The sequence below is a fragment of the Protopterus annectens genome, chromosome 3.part1 (genome assembly GCF_019279795.1).
Source record: "Protopterus annectens isolate FY-2018-M chromosome 3.part1, PAN1.0, whole genome shotgun sequence".
Taxonomy (NCBI): Eukaryota; Metazoa; Chordata; order Ceratodontiformes; family Protopteridae; genus Protopterus; species Protopterus annectens.
Window position 1 is genome coordinate 1,493,332,702 of NC_056732.1, and position 20,153 is coordinate 1,493,352,854.

At 38.0% G+C, this 20,153-nt stretch overlaps 1 protein-coding gene across 2 annotated transcripts in view; it reads left to right on the plus strand.

Moving 5' to 3' along the window:
* The window catches only part of LOC122798530 (uncharacterized protein KIAA0408-like), a 108,200-nt gene that overhangs the window by 43,069 nt on the left and 44,978 nt on the right, over positions 1–20,153 (plus strand). For both annotated transcript variants that reach the window (XM_044067557.1, XM_044067558.1), the window contains exon 2: positions 9,006–9,246. In XM_044067557.1, the coding sequence (XP_043923492.1) occupies positions 9,067–9,246 (180 nt within the window). In that variant the 5' untranslated portion in view covers positions 9,006–9,066. The remainder of the gene's footprint in view (positions 1–9,005; positions 9,247–20,153) is intronic.

Below are 20,153 nucleotides of genomic sequence, written 5' to 3' on the forward strand. Positions count from 1 at the left end.
TTGTGGACTGTGCTGTTAAGTGTGTGTATATCATACCTCTCAACCTCTTAGTGCAAGAAATCTGGACAAAGCATGACAAAATGGGGGAACAAATGACCAAAACTAGGGACATATTTTAAATATTGCTCTTATAAACTTATAAACTTGTTAGAATAACAGGATTTGTGTTACCTATACTTTCTGAAGGAAATGAAGTTTGAAACTCAAATGCATGTCATTATTTTTACTTCAATCTTTAGATCATCCCAGTGATTTGTCATAAAAAACACAGTTTTTATGAGGAACAGGTCAAAAATATGAGGCAAAAATCTGTATATTCTGCAAAAAATCTGTACAGTTGAGATGTATGTGTGTGTAAGGAGGGTGGGGGGTGTGAGGTGAACTGCTGAGGTAATAGTGCAGTAATTAATGTTGTCTTTGCCAATAAAGAATGAACAGTAACCTGTTTCAGAATCTTCACAGATTCCTGTAAAACATTTACCACCTAAAATGCCAATTCACTTTTGCCTGGGTGGCAACCCTACAGCAGTTAGAAAAGTTAAAAGACTTCTGATTCACTGCAGTCATGCACACCACCACAATCAGCTTACTTTTTGTGTGTTTTTCTATGAAAAAATATTTTATTAAACTGGTTAAATATATGCAATTACATCTCAGTAAAAGTATATAATGCTTTTTAGCCAAAAGAAAAAAATGTGAAAAAGTTTGTCATAATTTGGAAGAGTGATTTCACTGTGCACAAGACAGGACTGCATGTAGCATTTCCTTCCCTTCCAGTAGCCTTTCAAGCGTAGCTCTTAATTTCTTTGCTCAAGAATTATGGATAAATGGAAAAATAACTGGGTGACAAAGGCCCCCAAATTAGGGACAGTGCTTAAACATTACCATAATTCACATAAAAAGTTAATAAAATAACAGATTTTGCATCAGCATGCATTTTCAGAACAATAAGAAAAATGAAATTCCTCTGTGATTTACCAGAAAGTCAACAATTTTACAAGGGACAAGGCAAAAATATGCAGCAAAATCAGGGATGTTCTGCTAACTCAGGGGAATGCCCGCAGGAGATTAATAAAATTAACTTGCGTCATCATCATCATCATCAGGGCCTGAATAAAGCTGTATCTCAGGACCAGATCAAGAAACTGTTACCAATATATCCTGCACCCACAGTCTGATGTTTCCAGCTTGGAGTAATAGCTGCATACAGCTCTTTTATTGTGTTTTTGCTACAGATAGTATATATAATCATATTATATGCCAAACATTTGGTCACTTAGTGATATATTATCAATGTGTGTCTGACCTATGGCAATCCATCAGGTCAAGGACTAATGGCATGGTTCTCTGATTCAGTAACTCAAGTGGGTTAGCCGCCTGCTAGTTCGAATTTCTTTTCCTTTCCCACCTACAGGTTTATTTATTTTGTCTTGTATTTGTTAACTGGGGTATATCACTCATCACAAATGACCAATTTCAGTCTTGGCCTAGGGTGGGAGTGAAACTGAAGTACAAAATAAAAATATGCAAGTACTTTGTCTGATTTTAGTTTTGAATATATGACAGCTGCAATATATACACAAGTCTCTGTGTGTTTAAGTGAGTAAGGCACAGTGGTGCAGCTGTTTGTGTTGTTGCCTCACAGCAAGAGGTTCTCTGGTTCAATTTTCAGATGGGGTGCCTTCTGTGTGGAGTCTGCATCTCCTCCCTGTGTTTGTGTGAGTTTGCTCCGGTTTCCTCCCACATTATAAAGAAATGCGTCTGAAACATTTCTTCCCAGGCCTCCACTGAAAATTGGCTTATTCCAAGTTGGACTTTCCTGGACTTTCCTGGTAAACAAATGTTAAATAAATAAATATTCAGGCCACAGTAGCTTAAGAAGGAACAGATAAGGTTTGAAACCATGCTAGATGACCTACATCATGAGATGGACATTCAACAAACTCGGGTACCAAATTCAGCAGAATAGCTAACCAATGTACAGTGGTACACAAGCATTTTATCATATATTCTCGCAAAAAATGCATGGCTTCACTAGAAATTAGTGCATGTTTCACAGTTATTACAGTTCATCATTATATTTTAAATAAGATTAATTTCTGTTCTGAAATGTTTTGCTTATACGAGCATATTTTTTGAACTACTGGTTAAAATGTAGAGTGCATAGCACATTAATGTTTCAGCTCCCCACTGACCCTTTCCTGATAATATAGAATAAACTAGTATATTTAGTATATTTGACTTTTATATAATGAAGTTGGTATAAATGCTGGCTCCCTTAATTGTAGTTAACTGATTTCCTGCAGATGAAAAGCAGGTATGAAGGTCAATGTTTTTCTTTGATTCTAGAAAAGCGGGAAAAATCGTGAGATAACTAAATGATTTGAGATCAGAAACCTTTTTTTTCTGAAGCAATAACCACCCACATTTAGTGATTAGGACTTCTCCAGACAGTGACATGCACCACAGACACCAAATCTGATTCTGTTTTGAATGAGCTACAGAAGATTATCTTATTGACAGGAATGAATGCAGACTGGACAAAACAGAAGGATCACTGTCAAATCATTTGGATCACATGATGGACTTGAATTCTATAGGCTTCAACCTCCAAAACCATCTAGCAGAGGCAGAAAATAGGACTGAACTTCCAGAAGCCAGACTGATTGATCAAAATAGAGCCCCATAAAAAACATCCATTTCAGTGGTACTCCCAGGTGTATTTCCTTCATAGCTCACAGAATCTTAGAGTGGTCAGGTCTCTCAGTGAATCCATTACTCATTGAAAGGCACACAGACTTTTTTTACCCATAGACTTTGAGGTCCTGCATGCATAGACCAGTCTTGGTCAAGTTCAGCATGTATAACCTGAAGTACAAATGTCTTTCCTCTCTTCAGGGCCTGTAAAATCTATTTCATTAGATGGACAAAGGATTTACTGCAATTATGACTTTTCAGTGGGTACTCGAAAATGACAGATGGCTTACTAAAAGATTATAAAGGTTATTAGGGAAAATGGCTGAAAATTCAGAATTTTATAACCTACAACTCTTAGTGTTTATACTCCTGGCAGTCAGGGTAATGTTTCCACCATGAAAGAGGCTCAAAATAAATGAAACAATCTTTCTCAGGGAAGTTGGAGGCAGCAAGATGCCTGAAGACGAATTAAGCAATCATCTGATGTTGCAACACACGTGGTGAGTCAATGTTACCTCTTTCCCTGCAGGATCCATTTCCTTTATTCAAAAACAGACTTTATTAAGGGAAGATAGTGGTGACTGGTGCCATGAAAGCTGCTTTCAGTTCATCTGAGATGGAACAAGGTAAAGTCTGAATTATTGGTTAAGAAGGGATGTATCCTAAAATCTGAAACAGATGGCATGTGATGAGTTTGATTGTCTGACAATTTGACTTTTAAATTTTAAACTGCCTAATAGCTCCTGGTATTTTTGGTAGTAACATGGTACTGAAACTGCTGGCCATTCACCTTACTAATACAATTGGTTTGGGAGCTTGGTGACACTTCTTTTTACCCTGATGTTCACAAATATTTGACTGGTTGGTTCTCCCACATAAATAATTTTGACTTTATGTGCAGGAGAGACTGTTTTTTGCAATACGGTTAATTTATAATAGCTTTTACTTACATTTTTTTAATTCTTTCTTAGTTTAGTGTGTTCTTCTTACTGAAGTAGCTCACAAATGAGTAGGTCCCTGATGATGACCGAGTACCCTGAGCAACATGCTAACATTGTATTGGTAAAATCCATGGAAGGTTTCCTTCTAAAAGCAGTTACTGGGTTTAACATTACATATATTTCCCTTGGTTCACTCTATTTGTGACTTCCAGAGTTACAGGAGGGTGTTTCCACAAATTAAGTTGAGCTCACAAATGTCTCAAGGTTGTAGTGACCACTTGCGATTATTGAACAGGTCAGTTCTACTTAAGGTAATAGGTTTATTCTTTTGATATAGTGGCACGGACAACTTTACGTCACTCATTTAATGTAGCAATAATATAAGCAATGATATGCTATAGCACTAATAAGGGAAATGTTACTTCTCAGGTATGTATATTTCAATGGTATGAATGATGGTACGTGACTGGCAGGGGGAGCAGGCTTTTTGCAGCACATTTCATACTTGGTTTGGTTGGTTCACTCCCTTAAGGTTCTAAAGTTACTCAGTTTGCTCACCACCTTAATAGAGGTGTTCAGCCTCCTTCTTGGAAGGACTTTACACACTACTTTCGGCATTGCAAGTTAAATATTTCTAAAGTACATAATGAGTGTTTGTTAAGATGTTTGAATATTGCAATTTGTATTGTTTGATATGTTTTATTAGTTAGTTGTTACATTCATGCAATTTCTGTGAGTATTTTTTTATAAGGGATTAGGGTGGCTTCTTCATATTCATTTATATTAAAGGTTATGGTTATTCATGTAGTAAGTTAGTTCTGAAATGGCAGGGATACCTGTTCTAGGTCGCCCTGTTAATAGGTATTAATCTTCATAACTTGCAAGTATGGTGAAACATTTATCACAGAATATAAACAGGATTAAACATCCCATAAAGAGGGATACATTCTTCTTGTAATTTAGAAAGCTAACACCAGATATTGGTCTGCTACAGGAAATGCACCTTACCAGGGTGGAGCATTTGAAACTGGAGAGATTAGACTGTTGTGCCTAATACCTAAAAGGACGAAGGATAGGAATGACCATTCTCTTCAGATGGAGTTTATAGGTCACTTTACTTGGCTGTGCTCACAGATTTGTGGGATACATTATACTTTGATTAGCACTTATGTCTCCTAGTTACCCCAACAAGAGAACTAGTAACATGTTGAGATTGGGTCAGATTCCAAGAAGGATTGGTAATTTGGGAAGGTGATTGAAACACAGTGCTGGCCTTAGATGAAGTGCATTCTGTCAGGAGATGTGAATCATTGGGTAAACATTTTGACCACATCACCTCCATGGTAGGAATGGTATACCTGTTTAGATGTCTGTGGTGCCTGCACATGGGGTTCACTTGTTTCTCGGCTAGATACAAACCTTACTCTAAGACTGACAAAATATTTGTGTCTGTTGAACATGCCTATATGCTTATGAATGTGACAATTCTCTCTACATCAGTATGTGACCATTCTCTTATACTATGTTCCCTTAACCCTAACAATTTATATGTCATGTCAACATGGAGACACCTTTTGTTAAAGAGCTAATATTACAAGATGATAGTAAGTTTTTGTAAGCAGCAGAATGTAAGAAGAACTTAGGGTCATTACTCTTTTCCAAGTTGCTGGGATTGAATTAAGCTACACATTATTTCATTTCTGAAACTCAAAGAAAAAGTGGGGAGGGACAGAATATTTTCAAGCTTAATGATATTCATAGGAAATGTCAGGTTGCCCATTAGTGGCTGTTGCAGGCTAACAGGAAAGTGCTCCAAAGATTAGAGTTATCCATGGATGTTATGGACAAGTTTTAAAAATACAAGGTCAATTTTGCAAAGACATTTTTTTGGGGCCCAGTGTTTGGAATTATCTCCCTCAAACAAGAAATGTCTGTCTTTCTGAATCTGACAGCAACAGCTGGAGATGCGTATTTGTCAAATTTTCCTCCATGGACATAGGTGAGGTGGTCACCTCACCTCCAATAATTTTGCATGTCTTTAAAAATACTATTCTCAGGTATACTATGAGGATCATGTGGGATATTCTTTGCTTGAAGGGATATCAGGATACTTATATTGCATTATTCCTCCTAAGTTATCTATAGCTCAGACTGAAACACTTCTTCCTTTTATACTAGTGGAAGTATCCCAGATATTTGGCAAACAGAAAAAATGGAAAGCTCCTAACCATGATGGACTTCTTTTAGAGGTTTATGTAATGCTGGAGAACTTTATTAATATCTACAACAATATCCTTAGGTCTAGTGAGGTCTCATCATCATGGAAAGTGGTTATAGTTACAGTGATTCCTAAGCCGGGGAAGAACCCACTCCTGGTGAGTTTCTATTACCTCATGTCTATCTTAAATCATGATTATAACATCTTTAATACCTTACTTGATAACAGGTTGGCAGCCCTTCTTCCTCTCATAATTCATCTCAAACAAGGTTGTACCAAGTTGAACTACTTTTGATAATTTGGCTAAAACATTGCTTATCTCAAGATATGCCTCTAAATCAGGTATAGCCCTTCTTATAGTAAGCCTAGATGCTGACAACACATTTGGCAAGGTAAATTGTGAATAATTTCTATTTACTGTTCTTGAAAAAAAATGGATTTCATCAACAGATGGTATCCCTTATCCAATATCTGTACATGGAATCCACTATTAGACGTAAGGTAGGATTTGAATTTTCTTGGGGAAATTAAGCTGAAACAGGGCAAACGACAGGGATGCCCCATATCTCCACTGCTACTTGCTCTGTATTTGGAGTCACTGCCAAAGAGGTTGTGTACCTGGTTTTACCCTAGGGAATTAACAGTTGTCTTTGTCAACATATCTGGTTGACTTGCTACTGCATCTACCAGATCCAGATTCAGAATTTGACCCGTAATTTAAATAATTGTCTAGATTTGGCAAGATTCCAGGTTATAAACTCCAAATGATCAAAATTCATTTTAATTTTTCTTATGACTTGATGGCTAAATTCACCTTCCTTTCTAATTCAATTAACATGACTCAAAGGACTTCTCATTAATAAAAATCACTGAGAAGGATAAAACCAATCTAAACTGTGGAAAGGACTCAAACTGAATTTTAAACAAAGGGCATTAGTACTTATATGGTATATTCTGCCCCTTGTTTTATATGTTTGTTAGAGCTTCCCAGAGAGAAGTATTTTTTTTCAGCAGTCAGAGGATGGTCACTTCATGTCTATGGCTGGACCAAAAACCCAGTTTTAAATGGGAATTGCTGCCTTTCCTGGTGAGGTGGGGATCTTTTTGCCAGACTTTGGATTTTATTCTTTATCTGCTCACCTTAAGGTTCTGTTGGCATTACTTTCTCTGAATTTGCAGTCAGTTTGGAAATCTATACTATTAGAGCAGTTACAGGATATAGGTTTATTATGTAAAATTCTCCTTCCTTCAAGATAGCATTATTGTAAACATAACCTGCCTATCCTAGATGATTTATATATGTCAGTTTTCAGGTATACAGAATTACCAGTACTTTACCCTTGCTTAATTTGCTTTGTCCTATTTGTTTATCTAATGTTTGCAATCCCTTTAACATCCAGGCTAAACTTCCCTTAAGGAAATTTGTCTAAATTACAATTTTGGGCACAATTATCTGAGGGGGACCTTGATGTCAATGCCTCAGCTTAAGGACATGTTTCATTTTGCTGAGAGTGACAAAAGTTAAACAAAGTTAGGCATGACTGATAATTCCACCTGGCCTTATTGGCTGTCATGGTGGATGACATGAGACTGGCTTTCTTTTTATAAGGCAGTCATCTCATGAGTATATGACATTTTAATTTAATCTAGATCTCACTTAACTAGAGTTCATTTAATGTAAAAATATAAGGTTGGTGGGCAAAATTATTTAAATTTGAATTTCCTGGATGCACATTGATCTACTTCAGTTCACATACTTTGAAATGCAGCTAGGTCCCAAAAAAATAGATTATTTGACTGTCAGTGTTTATTTAATTATTTTTATAGTCTTTGTAGGGTGGGGACTATGTCCCTAAAACTTTCTCACATTTTTTGAAGAAGCGATAAGGACAGGGTGGGTACTTGTATGCATATTTATGGGGGGAAAGTCCTGAGATAGCTTCATTAAAGTAGGAGGTATAAAAGACATATGATACCTTATGGTCTAGATTATTAAAGTTAACTACATCTCTATGGCTTATCATCTATCTATGTAATACATTGATTCCCCTCTCAGGATCATTCTCTGTTTTATTTCCAAATGATTACTGCAAAACAAAAATTATTACAAGATCAGGAAAGGTAAGGGTCCCTTCTCTATTATCTGATATATATTGTCTTATGGAAGAGGTTAAAGGAGCTGAAATTTATTTGGATAATCACATTGTTAGAAGGTGCTGAACAAGTGGACCATCTGAAACAGCAACATTTTTTTCAGCCTAAGAAGATTCTTTTGACTCATGGCTTGGGATTAAGAGAACCTATAACCTTAAATAATAATTTTTAATAATTTTCTTTTACTATAACTTTGGACAGCATCCTCCTTTTCCTTTCCCTAAACATTTTGTTTTATGATGCTCGCATGACAAAAGTTAATGCAGATTGTTATGTGCCTGTTCATAATGTTATTTTATAATGTGTTTCTACAATTGTGAGTTGTGTATTTTAGTATTCTAATGTTTTAAGTTCAGATATTTTACATAGTCAATCAATTTTTATGGTTTGGGACTTTTTTATATAAGGCTGTATTTGAATGTGTGTTTTTAATGAAGATGTCGCTTTAAAAAAAAGCATATTTTTATTGTCCTAGGAATAAGGTTACCCTTCAGAAATGGAAACAAAAAAGTAGAAGTCTTTAGGTAGAGCCATACATGTAAAATGAATCAGTAGGACCACAGGCACATATTTATTCCTTCTGATGTCACAGTCGATATTTTTGTACTCGTCATTATGAATATCTCAGAAGACTCGAATCAGTGAGCTAATTCTGGGCGAATATGTATATTTTCCCTTCCCTCATTAAGCTATTATTTATGTCAGGGTGACTCCAAAGAGCATGACTGCTATAATGGAATGTTATGGAAGGCATTCACGAGACACAACACGTTAAATGAACTATATACAGCAAGTAACTTCACTGTTGTCTCAGGTCACACACTAAGGCTGAGTCAAATGTTAGCAATGGTTTTCAGAAGCAGATTATTGTAACTCTACTCACTAATGATCGTAGTGTGTCTAGATTCAGTTTGTCAGCTTTCTATTTCTTACAGAACTTCTACTTAAGTGCTCAGCTCAACAAAAGGCTTATTTTGTTTTTATTTTAACTGAAGTATAGGACAGCTAAATAGAACACAAAAAGAAAGAACTTGAACAGCAAATAAGTATTTGTGGATGGAAGTGAAGGATAGAAGTGGTTGTCATCTACAAACTATGGATATGGAATTAACGAAGCAGCCAGAAAACAATGAGACGTTCTGGAAAAAGGAAAAGTTGGAATTATTGGAAAGATGCGATAATGAAAGGAATGAATGGGAAAAACAGTTAAAAGACATGCAAAAGAAAATAGAAGAGGTATGTTTTTTATTGCCCTTGCTTAATTGTTGCTTTCATATTAAAGTCAAAGATATTGAAAAAAAAAGATAAAAAGTCTCTTTTGTGATGCCTAAGCTGGGTCATGCAAAAGAGATTCAAGCAAAACTGAGCATATCTGTTCTGTGTGGTGAGTGAAAGAAATAGTACAGTAAGTCATTTTACTATTTTTTTAAAAGGTACCCAACATTGGTTACAACGCAGCACAAATCCTTAGCTCTGTAGTTTGATAGAAGTGATAACAATACTACATTCGTCATTGCTACAGACACATACGTTTTTAAAACAAACCTGACAGCACAGATTCTTAGGTGGGAACATAACTGGCAGCACTGGTCCACTGTCCTTCTGTACAAGATATTCTACCCCCTTCACAACTGTGTCAATAGCTTGCAGTATACACTAAATGTACATCTATTGATGGAACGAGTATAAAGCAGAACAGGCTTTACCACTATTTCATATAGGATCCAGCCATTAAGAATTTAGAACTTTGACTTCTCTTCAGATTCAAGGGAGTTCATTAAAAGCATGGCAGTCACTGCAACCTTCTGATCAAACGCCATCAATGTCTTTCCTTATTTGATGACCCCCAGGCTCATTGATAGTACCCTACTCAGTCAGGAAAAGTCACAGCTCAAGCTTTTACAGTCTTCTAAACATTCTTAGACCATGGACACCCTGCATCTGTTGGGCTTCATGGAGGTCTCCACTTTCATCAACATACCCTACACCAGTACATACATGAAAATCACTGTCTGGGAGATCATTTCAGTTGCAGAAATGGATTGGGCATAGTTAATATGGATACATCCAAAACAGTTGTTTTAAAAGAAACCTTTTAGAAAGCCAGTGATTCCGACATCAATGTCACAGAAATTAGAGTGTTTAGTTCAGGATTCAGGGGGGTGGCCACAGTGGTGCAGCGGTTAGTATTGCCACCTCACAGTAAGAGGTTCTCCAGTTTGATCCTCGGCTGGGGTGCCTTCTATGCGGAGTCTGCATGTCCTCCCTGTGGTTGCGTGGGTTTCCTCCGGGTGCTCCGGTTTCTTCCCACATCCGAAAGACATGCTGTAGGTGGATTGGATACTCTAAATTGGCCCTAGCTGTGAGTGCGTGCATGTGTGTGTGTACCTTCGGTGGAAGATTGGGCGCTGGGCTGGCAACTCAACATTGTAAAAACTCCACTGCCAATCATGAGCAGACCAGTGATCCACTGTGGTGACCCCTAACTGGGAAAAGAAGAAGTTCAGGATTCAGGGTCAGCTGCACTTTTTCCAGAGGGCCTATCATTAACTGGTCAGACAATATGGCTGCATTCTGGTAAATCAACAAATGGGGAGGTACTGGACTACTTCTTCATTGCAGGAATTTTAGCATTCTCCACTGAAACAGAGACTATGTGCCATTGGGGCAGGGCTTTTCACTGAAGTCTGTCCCTAATGGTATCTATTCAAAATTCCATGTCACACATGCTGAACAGACATGTTCTCGCTAAAGAGTGTTCAGTACACCCACATGTTGCCAATTAGATTTTTTTCTTTCTTTGGGGATCCCATCAATAAACCTGTTTCCACGTTAGATAACAAAAAGGACAAAGCAGACAAAGGTGAAGCTGGAGGGAAGATGACTAAAGAGTAAAACAAGGGCTTAATGTTCTTAAGTATAGTGGAGAAAAAAGGAGAAGAAGGAAGCAGTGCATAATGAGGTGCAAGGCAGCTGAGTACCCCAAATAAGTACGTTATGTCAGTGTTCATGAAGGAAAGAAATGAAATGGCACCAGCTTGGCAATGGGGCTGGGGGCAGCATTCAAGGGATCAGACAGTCAGATAGAAAGGTTAAGAAGAAGAAAGTTACTAGAAGGCCAAAATCAAAATCATTAAACATGTACAAACCATTAGCACCAAATGCAATGTCCATGAGGTATTGAGGGATCTAGTAGAAATGATGGGTAACCTACTAAAAGGGTCGCTTAATTTTAAACAGGACAGTGGCAAGTAACATAGGAGTTTGACTGAGCAAGTGAAATTCACATTTTCATGTAAGGATCAAGGAAAGAACCAGAAAATTATAAGGCAGTTGGTATTGTATTGTTTATGGGCAAAATGTTGGAAGGGGAACTCAGAGATAGGCTGAGGATTTTCCAATAATAAAGTACTTTAGCAAATAGGAAATAGCATATTTTCACAAGGGAGTGCATGTCGGACCATTTTGCTAGAGTTTTATGACTATCAATGGAAATCAATTGAAAACCCTGTGGGTTCTTACTATTGGTCTTCAGAAAAGCATTTGACACTGTTCTGCATAAAAGGCTGATTTGCATACTGCAAGGCTTGGGAATATCAGACAGAGTAGTTAGCTAGATAAGAGAGTGACATGGCAGGAGGATGCAGAAGATTGTGCTGAAGAACAGCAGTCCAAAAAGAAAGGAGTTTGTTTGTAGGGACACAGGTGGAACCTCTTGGACAGGGACAACAGATGCTGATTTTAGTGACTGCTTGAACCAGACACCCTTGGGAACATAGGTTGAACTTGGCTAGGCTTGTAAGGGCCCTGGGACTGTTAGCCTAGTAACCTCCTATGATCCTATGTGGGCATTTCTGTTGTATCGTTAAGAATCCTTACACCGTGGAACTGCATTTACAAGCTTTGGTTATTTTTATCAACACGCAAAAATTGAAAATTCACTTGCTTACTCCTTTTACAATAAAATGAGTGTTTGCCCAAGACCACAGTGTACTGTTTTATGAAGTTTTCTCCCCTCTCCAACTGTTGTGTGATCATGGATATAGTATATGTTAATTCTGAGGATGTTGGAGTGTAAAATGACTTTGCTGCCATGGAAAAAAACGCTTATTTAGATCTGTTTCATTACACTGTATGTAACAGGCTTTTGCAATGCTTGGTTTAAGCTGATGTTCTCCAATAAATCAGTTGTTAATTTGTCACAATAGAATCCCATGCAGTACCATTTATATGGCACTCAGGTGTCAGTGTTCAAACTTTAATTCTACCTAAATCACTGAATTCAGAGACTGATCTGTTTGTACCAGGTTAATTTCTAGCTTGAATAACTCAAAATAAAATTCGATAAACTACTGAACACACAGTCTATAACAACTGTGATGCTGTTCAAAGTTCAGTCCCTTTGCCTCAAAACCCCCCTACGGCATGCATCCCAAGTGCTTTAATGGATTCTTTTCAGTCTGCACAAGAACATATTGCTGATTTATTTATCTCCTTGGCATCATAGATGAGTTCCATATAAGGGTGAATATATCTGCTGCCCATATTATAATTCATATTAGTGGATAAGTCAGACAGAGGCTGTTCATTAGTATCATTGTTGTAAAAGGACTGAATTTCACTTGTAGAGTACATTATGGATTAACGTCCATTGCTGCATTTTATATGCACCCCGAGTTTGAAAGCAAAACACAAGGGTCTTAATCTGGCACAAAACACAGTATGCATGAAATCTCTTTCAGGATATTACCCTTTATTTTATTAATATGATTGTAACGGGTACTCTCTTCCCATGAGAAATAAATAAAATAAAGAAAGTCACAGACTTGATTAAAGGGCAAAAACCTTGCATATGCAGAAGTATTCTGAATGTATGCTTCATTATAAAGTCACAGGCTGTAATGGCAAATAATGCCCCGTTACTCAGATGACAGAAGCACCCAGTTATTTAATAGATAGCACACACATGCCTTAGCACTGTTAAGGTATGCCCAAGCATGGGATACAACAGTGTGTCTGTGTGTGTGTGTGTGTGTGTGTGTGTGTGTGTGTGTGTGTGTGTGTGTGTGTGTGTGTGTGTGTGTGTGTGTGTGTGTGTGCACGTGTGCCTGTGAGTGCATGCATGTGAGTGTGAGTGTGTGTATTGCGTGTGTTCGTGTGTGTGTGTGTCTGTGTGCATGCAGGTGAGTGTGAGTATGTGTGCCTGTGAGTGCATGGCGCAGGTAAGTGCGCATGCATGTGTATGTGTGTGTGTGTGTGTGTGTGTGTGTGTGTGTGTGTGTGTGTGTGTGTGTGTGTGTGTGTGTCTGTGAATTCATGGTGCAGGTAATTGAGTGAGTGAGTGAGTGAGTGAGTGAGTGAGTGTGTGTGTGTGTGTGTGTGTGTGTGTGTGTGTGTGTGTGTGTGTGTGTGTGTGTGTGTGTGTGTGTGTGTAGGAATAATCTCTCTTTACATACTGCACAAAAACGTGTTTCTTTATACACATGCATACACAGTTATGGGTATGGCAGTTTATGTGCTACAATATTTCACTTCTACATAAATCCAATCACTGACTTTCCCAAAAGAGTGAAAAGAAAGAATTTTTTGAGATGCAGTCTTTCTTACTCCCTACTTCTTCCTAGTACAAAAATGGACAGTGACACAATTATAACTTGCAGGACAAAATGCATTCCCTTCCCAGTTGGATTAACTTATTTGCATATACAATTATTAAAATACTACAGATGGCTTAAAGTTATGGTGGTTGTCAGGAAGTCAGGAAATGGCAACAATGTAACCACCTTCAATGGATGCAAAGATACAGCTCCCAGCAAACCAATATTGACCGAACTAATGGGAATGAACTCAGAAGGCTATAGGTATTAATTCACTAATTCATCCTATAGGCCCAAGACTCCACATTGAATGCAGTATTCTCTGTGTCTTGGCATGAGCTGCTGTAAGTTTAGTGAACTTAAATGCCTTCCAGTTCATTTTTATATTTTTATGTGCAGAGCCTCATAAGCTGGACAAAACAGAAATCATAGTTAGACGGGTGACCTAGTATTGCTTCTGTTAACTCCCATTCAGCTATATTAAAGAAATCAGACACACATACATATGCCTAAACACACACACAATGCAAGTTGAGGTATTACTTGAAATAAATGGATCAGACTCCGAGCATTCCCATAAGGTTACAGTGGGTCTATATTGGGTCGCAGAAATGGCATTCCAGCGAACACCTAATCATCAACCTGTAATCAGTGAAACTCGCTTCAGCAATTCACTGAATTCACTAAGGGCAATGAAATAGTTGGCCGAAGCACACAGACAAGTACAGAACTTTGCCCTTTTCTCCGCTGTAGTGCGATCTTGGAGTTTGTATATATAGTTAGGGAGCCCTCCCCCCCCAGTTGGGTGGGTTGGATTTAACTGTACATTGGTCAGCTGTGCTTTGGGCAACTATTTCATTGCCCTTAGTAAAGTCAACGAATTGCTGACGCAATTTTTGCTGATTATGGGTCGATGATTAGTTGTTCGCCAGAATGCCATTTTGGCAAACTAATGTAGACCCGGTTACAGCTTTGCCTGTCCCTGAGAACTAACACAGCACTTGTACTTGCTTAAATCATACCACTTTGCCGCCTTAACTGTGGCGCCTTAGCCGCTGCTTCTACTATGCTAGAAACAAGTTATTTGCACCCTCGTTTGCTTGTTTAGGATCGTTAAACAGTATTTATTCCACTGTTAATAACTGTCTCCCGTAACTTTAGCTTTTTACCTGATTTATGTGTAGCCTTACTACAGTCTCAATGCCTCTAACCTTATAACCACTTGCTTGGAGAGCTTGCCAGTAGTTAGCGTTCTCCTAATCTAGCCTCTCCGTACTACCTGCAGTTTAAATACAACTGTCTAAATACTCCCTTTAAGTGCATGCTGATTTAAAGGCGATTAGTGGTTTTGTTAAAGAATCTGTCCCTTAAATACCAGTATAGCTAGTAGTTATTATTTTTTTCTTTTTTAGCCTCTCCGTACTACCTGCTGTCTAAATACGACTGTCTATATACTCCCTTTAAGCGCTTGACTGTTTTAAAGGAGATTAGTGGTTTTGTTAATGAAACTGTCCCTTTAATACCAGTATAGTTAGTAGTTATCGTTTTTTCTTTTTTCCTTTTTCTCCTAAGGTGTCAGCTCTGTCGTAATTACTTTCACTTTACACAGCGTACGCGCTGCTGTTTATGAGCCTTTTATCTGGGGTACAGGTTAACCTGTAAGCGTAATTTTCCCGCTATATCACTGTTAGTCTCCTTCCTGGAACTCGTGCGCTGATTACGAGTCGGTACCATAGTCCCTTATTATATATTAGAAGCATAGATTTGATGGAGGTACCTCCTTGTCACCCTTAAAGAAATCCTTTTTACCAAACACTATTTTAGATGATAACGTGCCCTTTGTAGTGCATGAGCCATCCAGCCATGTATAGCTGTGTTATGTTAATCCATGCTAGTATACTGTAATATCCCCTGAGCTGAAGGTACAAGTAGCTTTGTGAACTACCTCTGCTTAGAAAGTATTTCTAATTTTTTTAGCTGTGTCGATTTCCTTGGTGATACTTCCAACAATAATTCAATACCTATTTTACGACTGTCCAACTATAATATTGCAGCGGCTAGACTTGTATCTAGGCTGGGTTTAGGATGCCAGAACCTGAATTCCTCTTGTTTATTATAGTATAATGAACTCTCTATCATGTTGAAGGATATGGTTTCAACTTATATTTTACTTGCCTCACTTTGTGTCATCCTATCTTAATAGCTAAGCATAGTTGCTGTCCCATAATTTATTAGATTATGCTACTGTGTTTGCACTGTGTTTTGTTCTATGCTTTTGCTGTTTTATTTTTAAAATCCTGCTGCTGATGATTACTGCCTAAACAAGAGTTTGTATTTTTATTTCTGAACTTAAGCTGTCAACTCCTGGTGCATATGCTTTTTATGTTGAACTAGATCTTGTAAGACTGTTAAATTCGCAGTGCTAATGAATAATCTCACCTGCTTGACCTAGTTCTAATTTATAACACTCTGCTCATTTATTTTTATTTATTTTTCTTACCAGCTGGTCAAAGTTAATATTCTCATTTTTCTCAACTCCTGGATGTGCCCTATTGGACTCCAAAGACCTGCAATATCCACCCACCAAATCCTGCCTGGGTTATTCTCCACCTGGGTTATCCCTGGACAAAAGCCACAGTAACAAATATTGTATGTCAGTGTTTTGATTTTATCAAAAGCAGCATTTTGTTTTTAACTAGTCCACTACTCTTGTTAGATGTACTAGACTACTGCCAGACTCTGCCAGCAGCCATAACCTCCCCCCTGTCTATCTACTGCTCTACACCATAGTCTGGTCTCCTTGTCTCTGTAGGCCCCACCCTTTATTGAACTAGCCCTCTAACCTCTCTTTCCCACTACTTGCCTTTCCCCCACTCCCACCTCCTGTGCTCTCTTGCCAAGGTAATCCCAGACTTTGACCTCTAAGGGTTAGTCTCTACCCTCCACTGAAACCAATCTATCTCTCTCCCTACCTCCTACTCAAATCATTTTATGCTTGTTGCTCTTTTCTCACTTACTATTCTTTTCTTTCATCCTTCTAAGCCCTGTCTATATCTCCTTCCCATAGTCCTTTCAATCCTCTACCTAGCTCTCCTTCACTACCTCCACCTCTTCTAGGCATCCCTTTAATCTCTCCTGAATTGTGTCTCTTCTAATTCTCTCATCCTTTTATTTACCCTTACCCTCAGTATAACCTTATCTGTCTTCTCTTCTCCTGCCTCCTGCCCTTGACTACTACCTTACTGATTGTTTTTCTCCCACTGCTCTCGCCTTACTGGTTTCTGCCCGCGCCCTCCCTACCCCCAATTCCCACCCACCCCTAGGGGTCCTTAACTTATACCTCACTCAACACTCCCTTATTTCCCTTAACCTATCTCCATCCTTCAAATTACTAGGCCTCTCCCTTAACTTATATCTCTTTTTCACTCCCCTCCTCTTGCTCCTCCTATCTCATAACACTATCTCTAGAACAATCTCCCAACTCTTTCATTACCTATTTAACTCTATCACTTTCTCCCTCTCCTTCTATTTTCTCCGTTTACCTTGCCTTACCACACTTTGTACTTGCTATCTCCAGTATCTACCTGTTAATTTTAAATTCTTCTTACCTCATATTGCCTTTTCTGTTTTTTTTTTCCCTCAAAACCCTCCTCTGTAAGTTGGCACATTTCTACTTACTCTTAGAACTGACCTTCTCTCACAAACTACATTCATCTGATACTTACTCTCTACCATGTCTCCAACACACAAAGCTTTTTCATTTATATCCTATTCTTTACCACTACTATAGCCTCCTATCCATACCTTATTTTATCACATTCTTTGAAAACATTACTTTACATGAACAAAATCTTCATCTCCAGCAAACTTTACCATCCTCTTTTTCAACACCCTTAATCATAGTAACATAACCTGTACCTTTCACTATCTACTACCAAAATACCACAGAACAACTCATGTCACCTTCTACTTAGACAAAAAGAATTTTAATATCTCTAAAGATCCTTAAATTCCTACTCTATCCCCAGCACCACCTCCTCCTACATGGGGATGTTCATCCTAACCCTGGTCCCAATACCAAGAATAAATCTAACCTAAATGATACTCCTTCACCTACACCTTCATCCTGTACTAAATCAGCTAACTCCCTTCGAATAGCTCACCTTAATATTAGAAGTATAAATAACAAATTACACCACCTACATTCACTCCTGGACTTGCACTCATTTGATATTCTATGTCTTACAGAAACCTGGCTAAAACCCTCTACACAAGACCAGGAAATTACCCCTCCTGGCTATAACATACTTAGACATGACCGCATAAAGAAGAAAGGCGGAGGTATAGCCATTATCTATAAATCTAATCTCCAAGTTACCCTCTATAATGAACTTCCATCGCTAGACTCCAAATCTGAAATATTATCTACCAAACTCCAAATTAACAACAACAAATCTATCTACCTAATTTGTATATATCTTCCCCCTGGAAACAATACTCATATTCTAGAAAACTTACTTAGTTCACTTTCTAACCAACTACCCCAAGAAACCATTATACTTGGTGACTTTAACATTGACTGGATAACCTGTTCATCCCAGCACCCTACTAACCACATAAATCTCTATGGATTCTCTCAATTAATAACCACTCCAACTAGAATCCATAAACCAAATAGGAAAGAAACAACTCTTGACTGGATCCTTATTAATAACCACCCTAGCATTTTATACTCCAGGAACCCTTCCTGATAATATTAGTGACCATATGCTTACATATGTCATTAGACAAAAATTGCACATCCCAACTACCCATAAACTCAACACATCCCGCTCAAAAATTCTTCAACCCTGATAATTTCCTGAATGAATTGCAAGCATGTGACTGGTCTCCACTGACTCACCTTGCACTTGATGAGGCAGTGACCTACTTTAACACCAACTTTCTAAAAATCCTAGACTATCACGCTCCTTTTTGCTCTACTAGGATAAGATCCAAATCTGCCCCATGGCTAACTAAACAAACTAAGCAAAAATGATCCTAAGAAATAAAATATGGGCCAAATGGAGAGCTACCAAATGTCCATCTGATCACCTCCTCTTTAAACAATTAAGAAATGCCACCAAGAAAGATACTCTTAGAGATAAAAAGGAATTTTATCTTCACCTTCAACAAACCAGTCAACAAACCCCTCAAAAATTTTGGTCTGGTATTAATAAACTTCTTAAACCAGGACATTCAACTACTCCTACCCCTTCAGGCTTCAACCTCAACAATTCCACCCAGATCCCAGATGCCTTTAACAATTATTTTACAGAAGCCATTCAAACTCTAGCTAATTCATTACCCACACCTACTGCTTCCTTACCAAATACCTCTAAAACCTCATCTAATACCTTTCATATTCAACCTGTCGCTACATCTCATATTTTTAAGCTTCTCAAAAAACTTAAACCTTGTACCCCATCTGCTGACCAACTCCCATCTGAATACCTACAAATTGCTGCAAAAGCTATAGCCTACCCCATATCCATACTTATAAACAGGACTATCTCTGAAGGAAAAATCCCTACCTTATGGAAAATATCTCACATAATTCCTCTACATAAAGGGGGCTCTTCTACTGAGCTTTCAAACTTGCCCTATTGCCTTACTCTCTCCATTATCAAAGATAATGGAAAGATGCATACACAAACAAATTCTCAACTACCTTCTACAAAATAAACTTCTAGCCAACTGTCAACATGGCTTCAGACCTTTCCACAGCACTACAACTGCCCTTCTTTCCTTCACTGACTCTATTAATAATAATCGAATAATAACCTCTTTTCCTCCGACTGTTCATAGACCTGTCAAAAGCCTTTGATATGGTTAACCATAATATACTTCTTGACAAACTAAATCTCTATTCACTTGACTCACAAGCACTTCAATGGTTTAGGAGTTATCTCCAAAACAGGCAACAAGCAGTGCTTTGGGACAATAACCTATCTTCTTTACTCCCAGTAAATATTGGTGTTCCACAAGGCTCAATCTTAGGTCCCCTTCTTTTCATTATTTATCAATGACCTACACTTGAACATACCTCAAGCCACCTGCATTCAATATGCTGATGACTCAACTTTAATCTGCACTGCAAAAATGTTCCCTCCTCCAGTCCCTCACCCAACGGTTTTCAAAATGTAGAAAAATGGTTTTGCAACAATGCCTCCTCCTTAATCCCAAAAAAAACTACTTCTCTTTACTCCTACTCACAAATCTCCCACACCATTCTTCACTATATCCTCTAATAATGCTACCAATATTAACCCAGATATGACCACTGCCTATTAGGTGTAACTATTGACAACCATCTTAATTTTGATGACCATATTAACACCACCATTAAAGCTGTTAACAACAAAATTGGTACTCTCTATAGAATTAAACCCTTCCTTACCCCATTAGCTAGAAAATACATTGCCCAGACCCACCTTATCTCCACCCTTTCTATGCCTCTGCTATATATACTAAATTATCTAAAATAACATTACCAAACTCTCTACC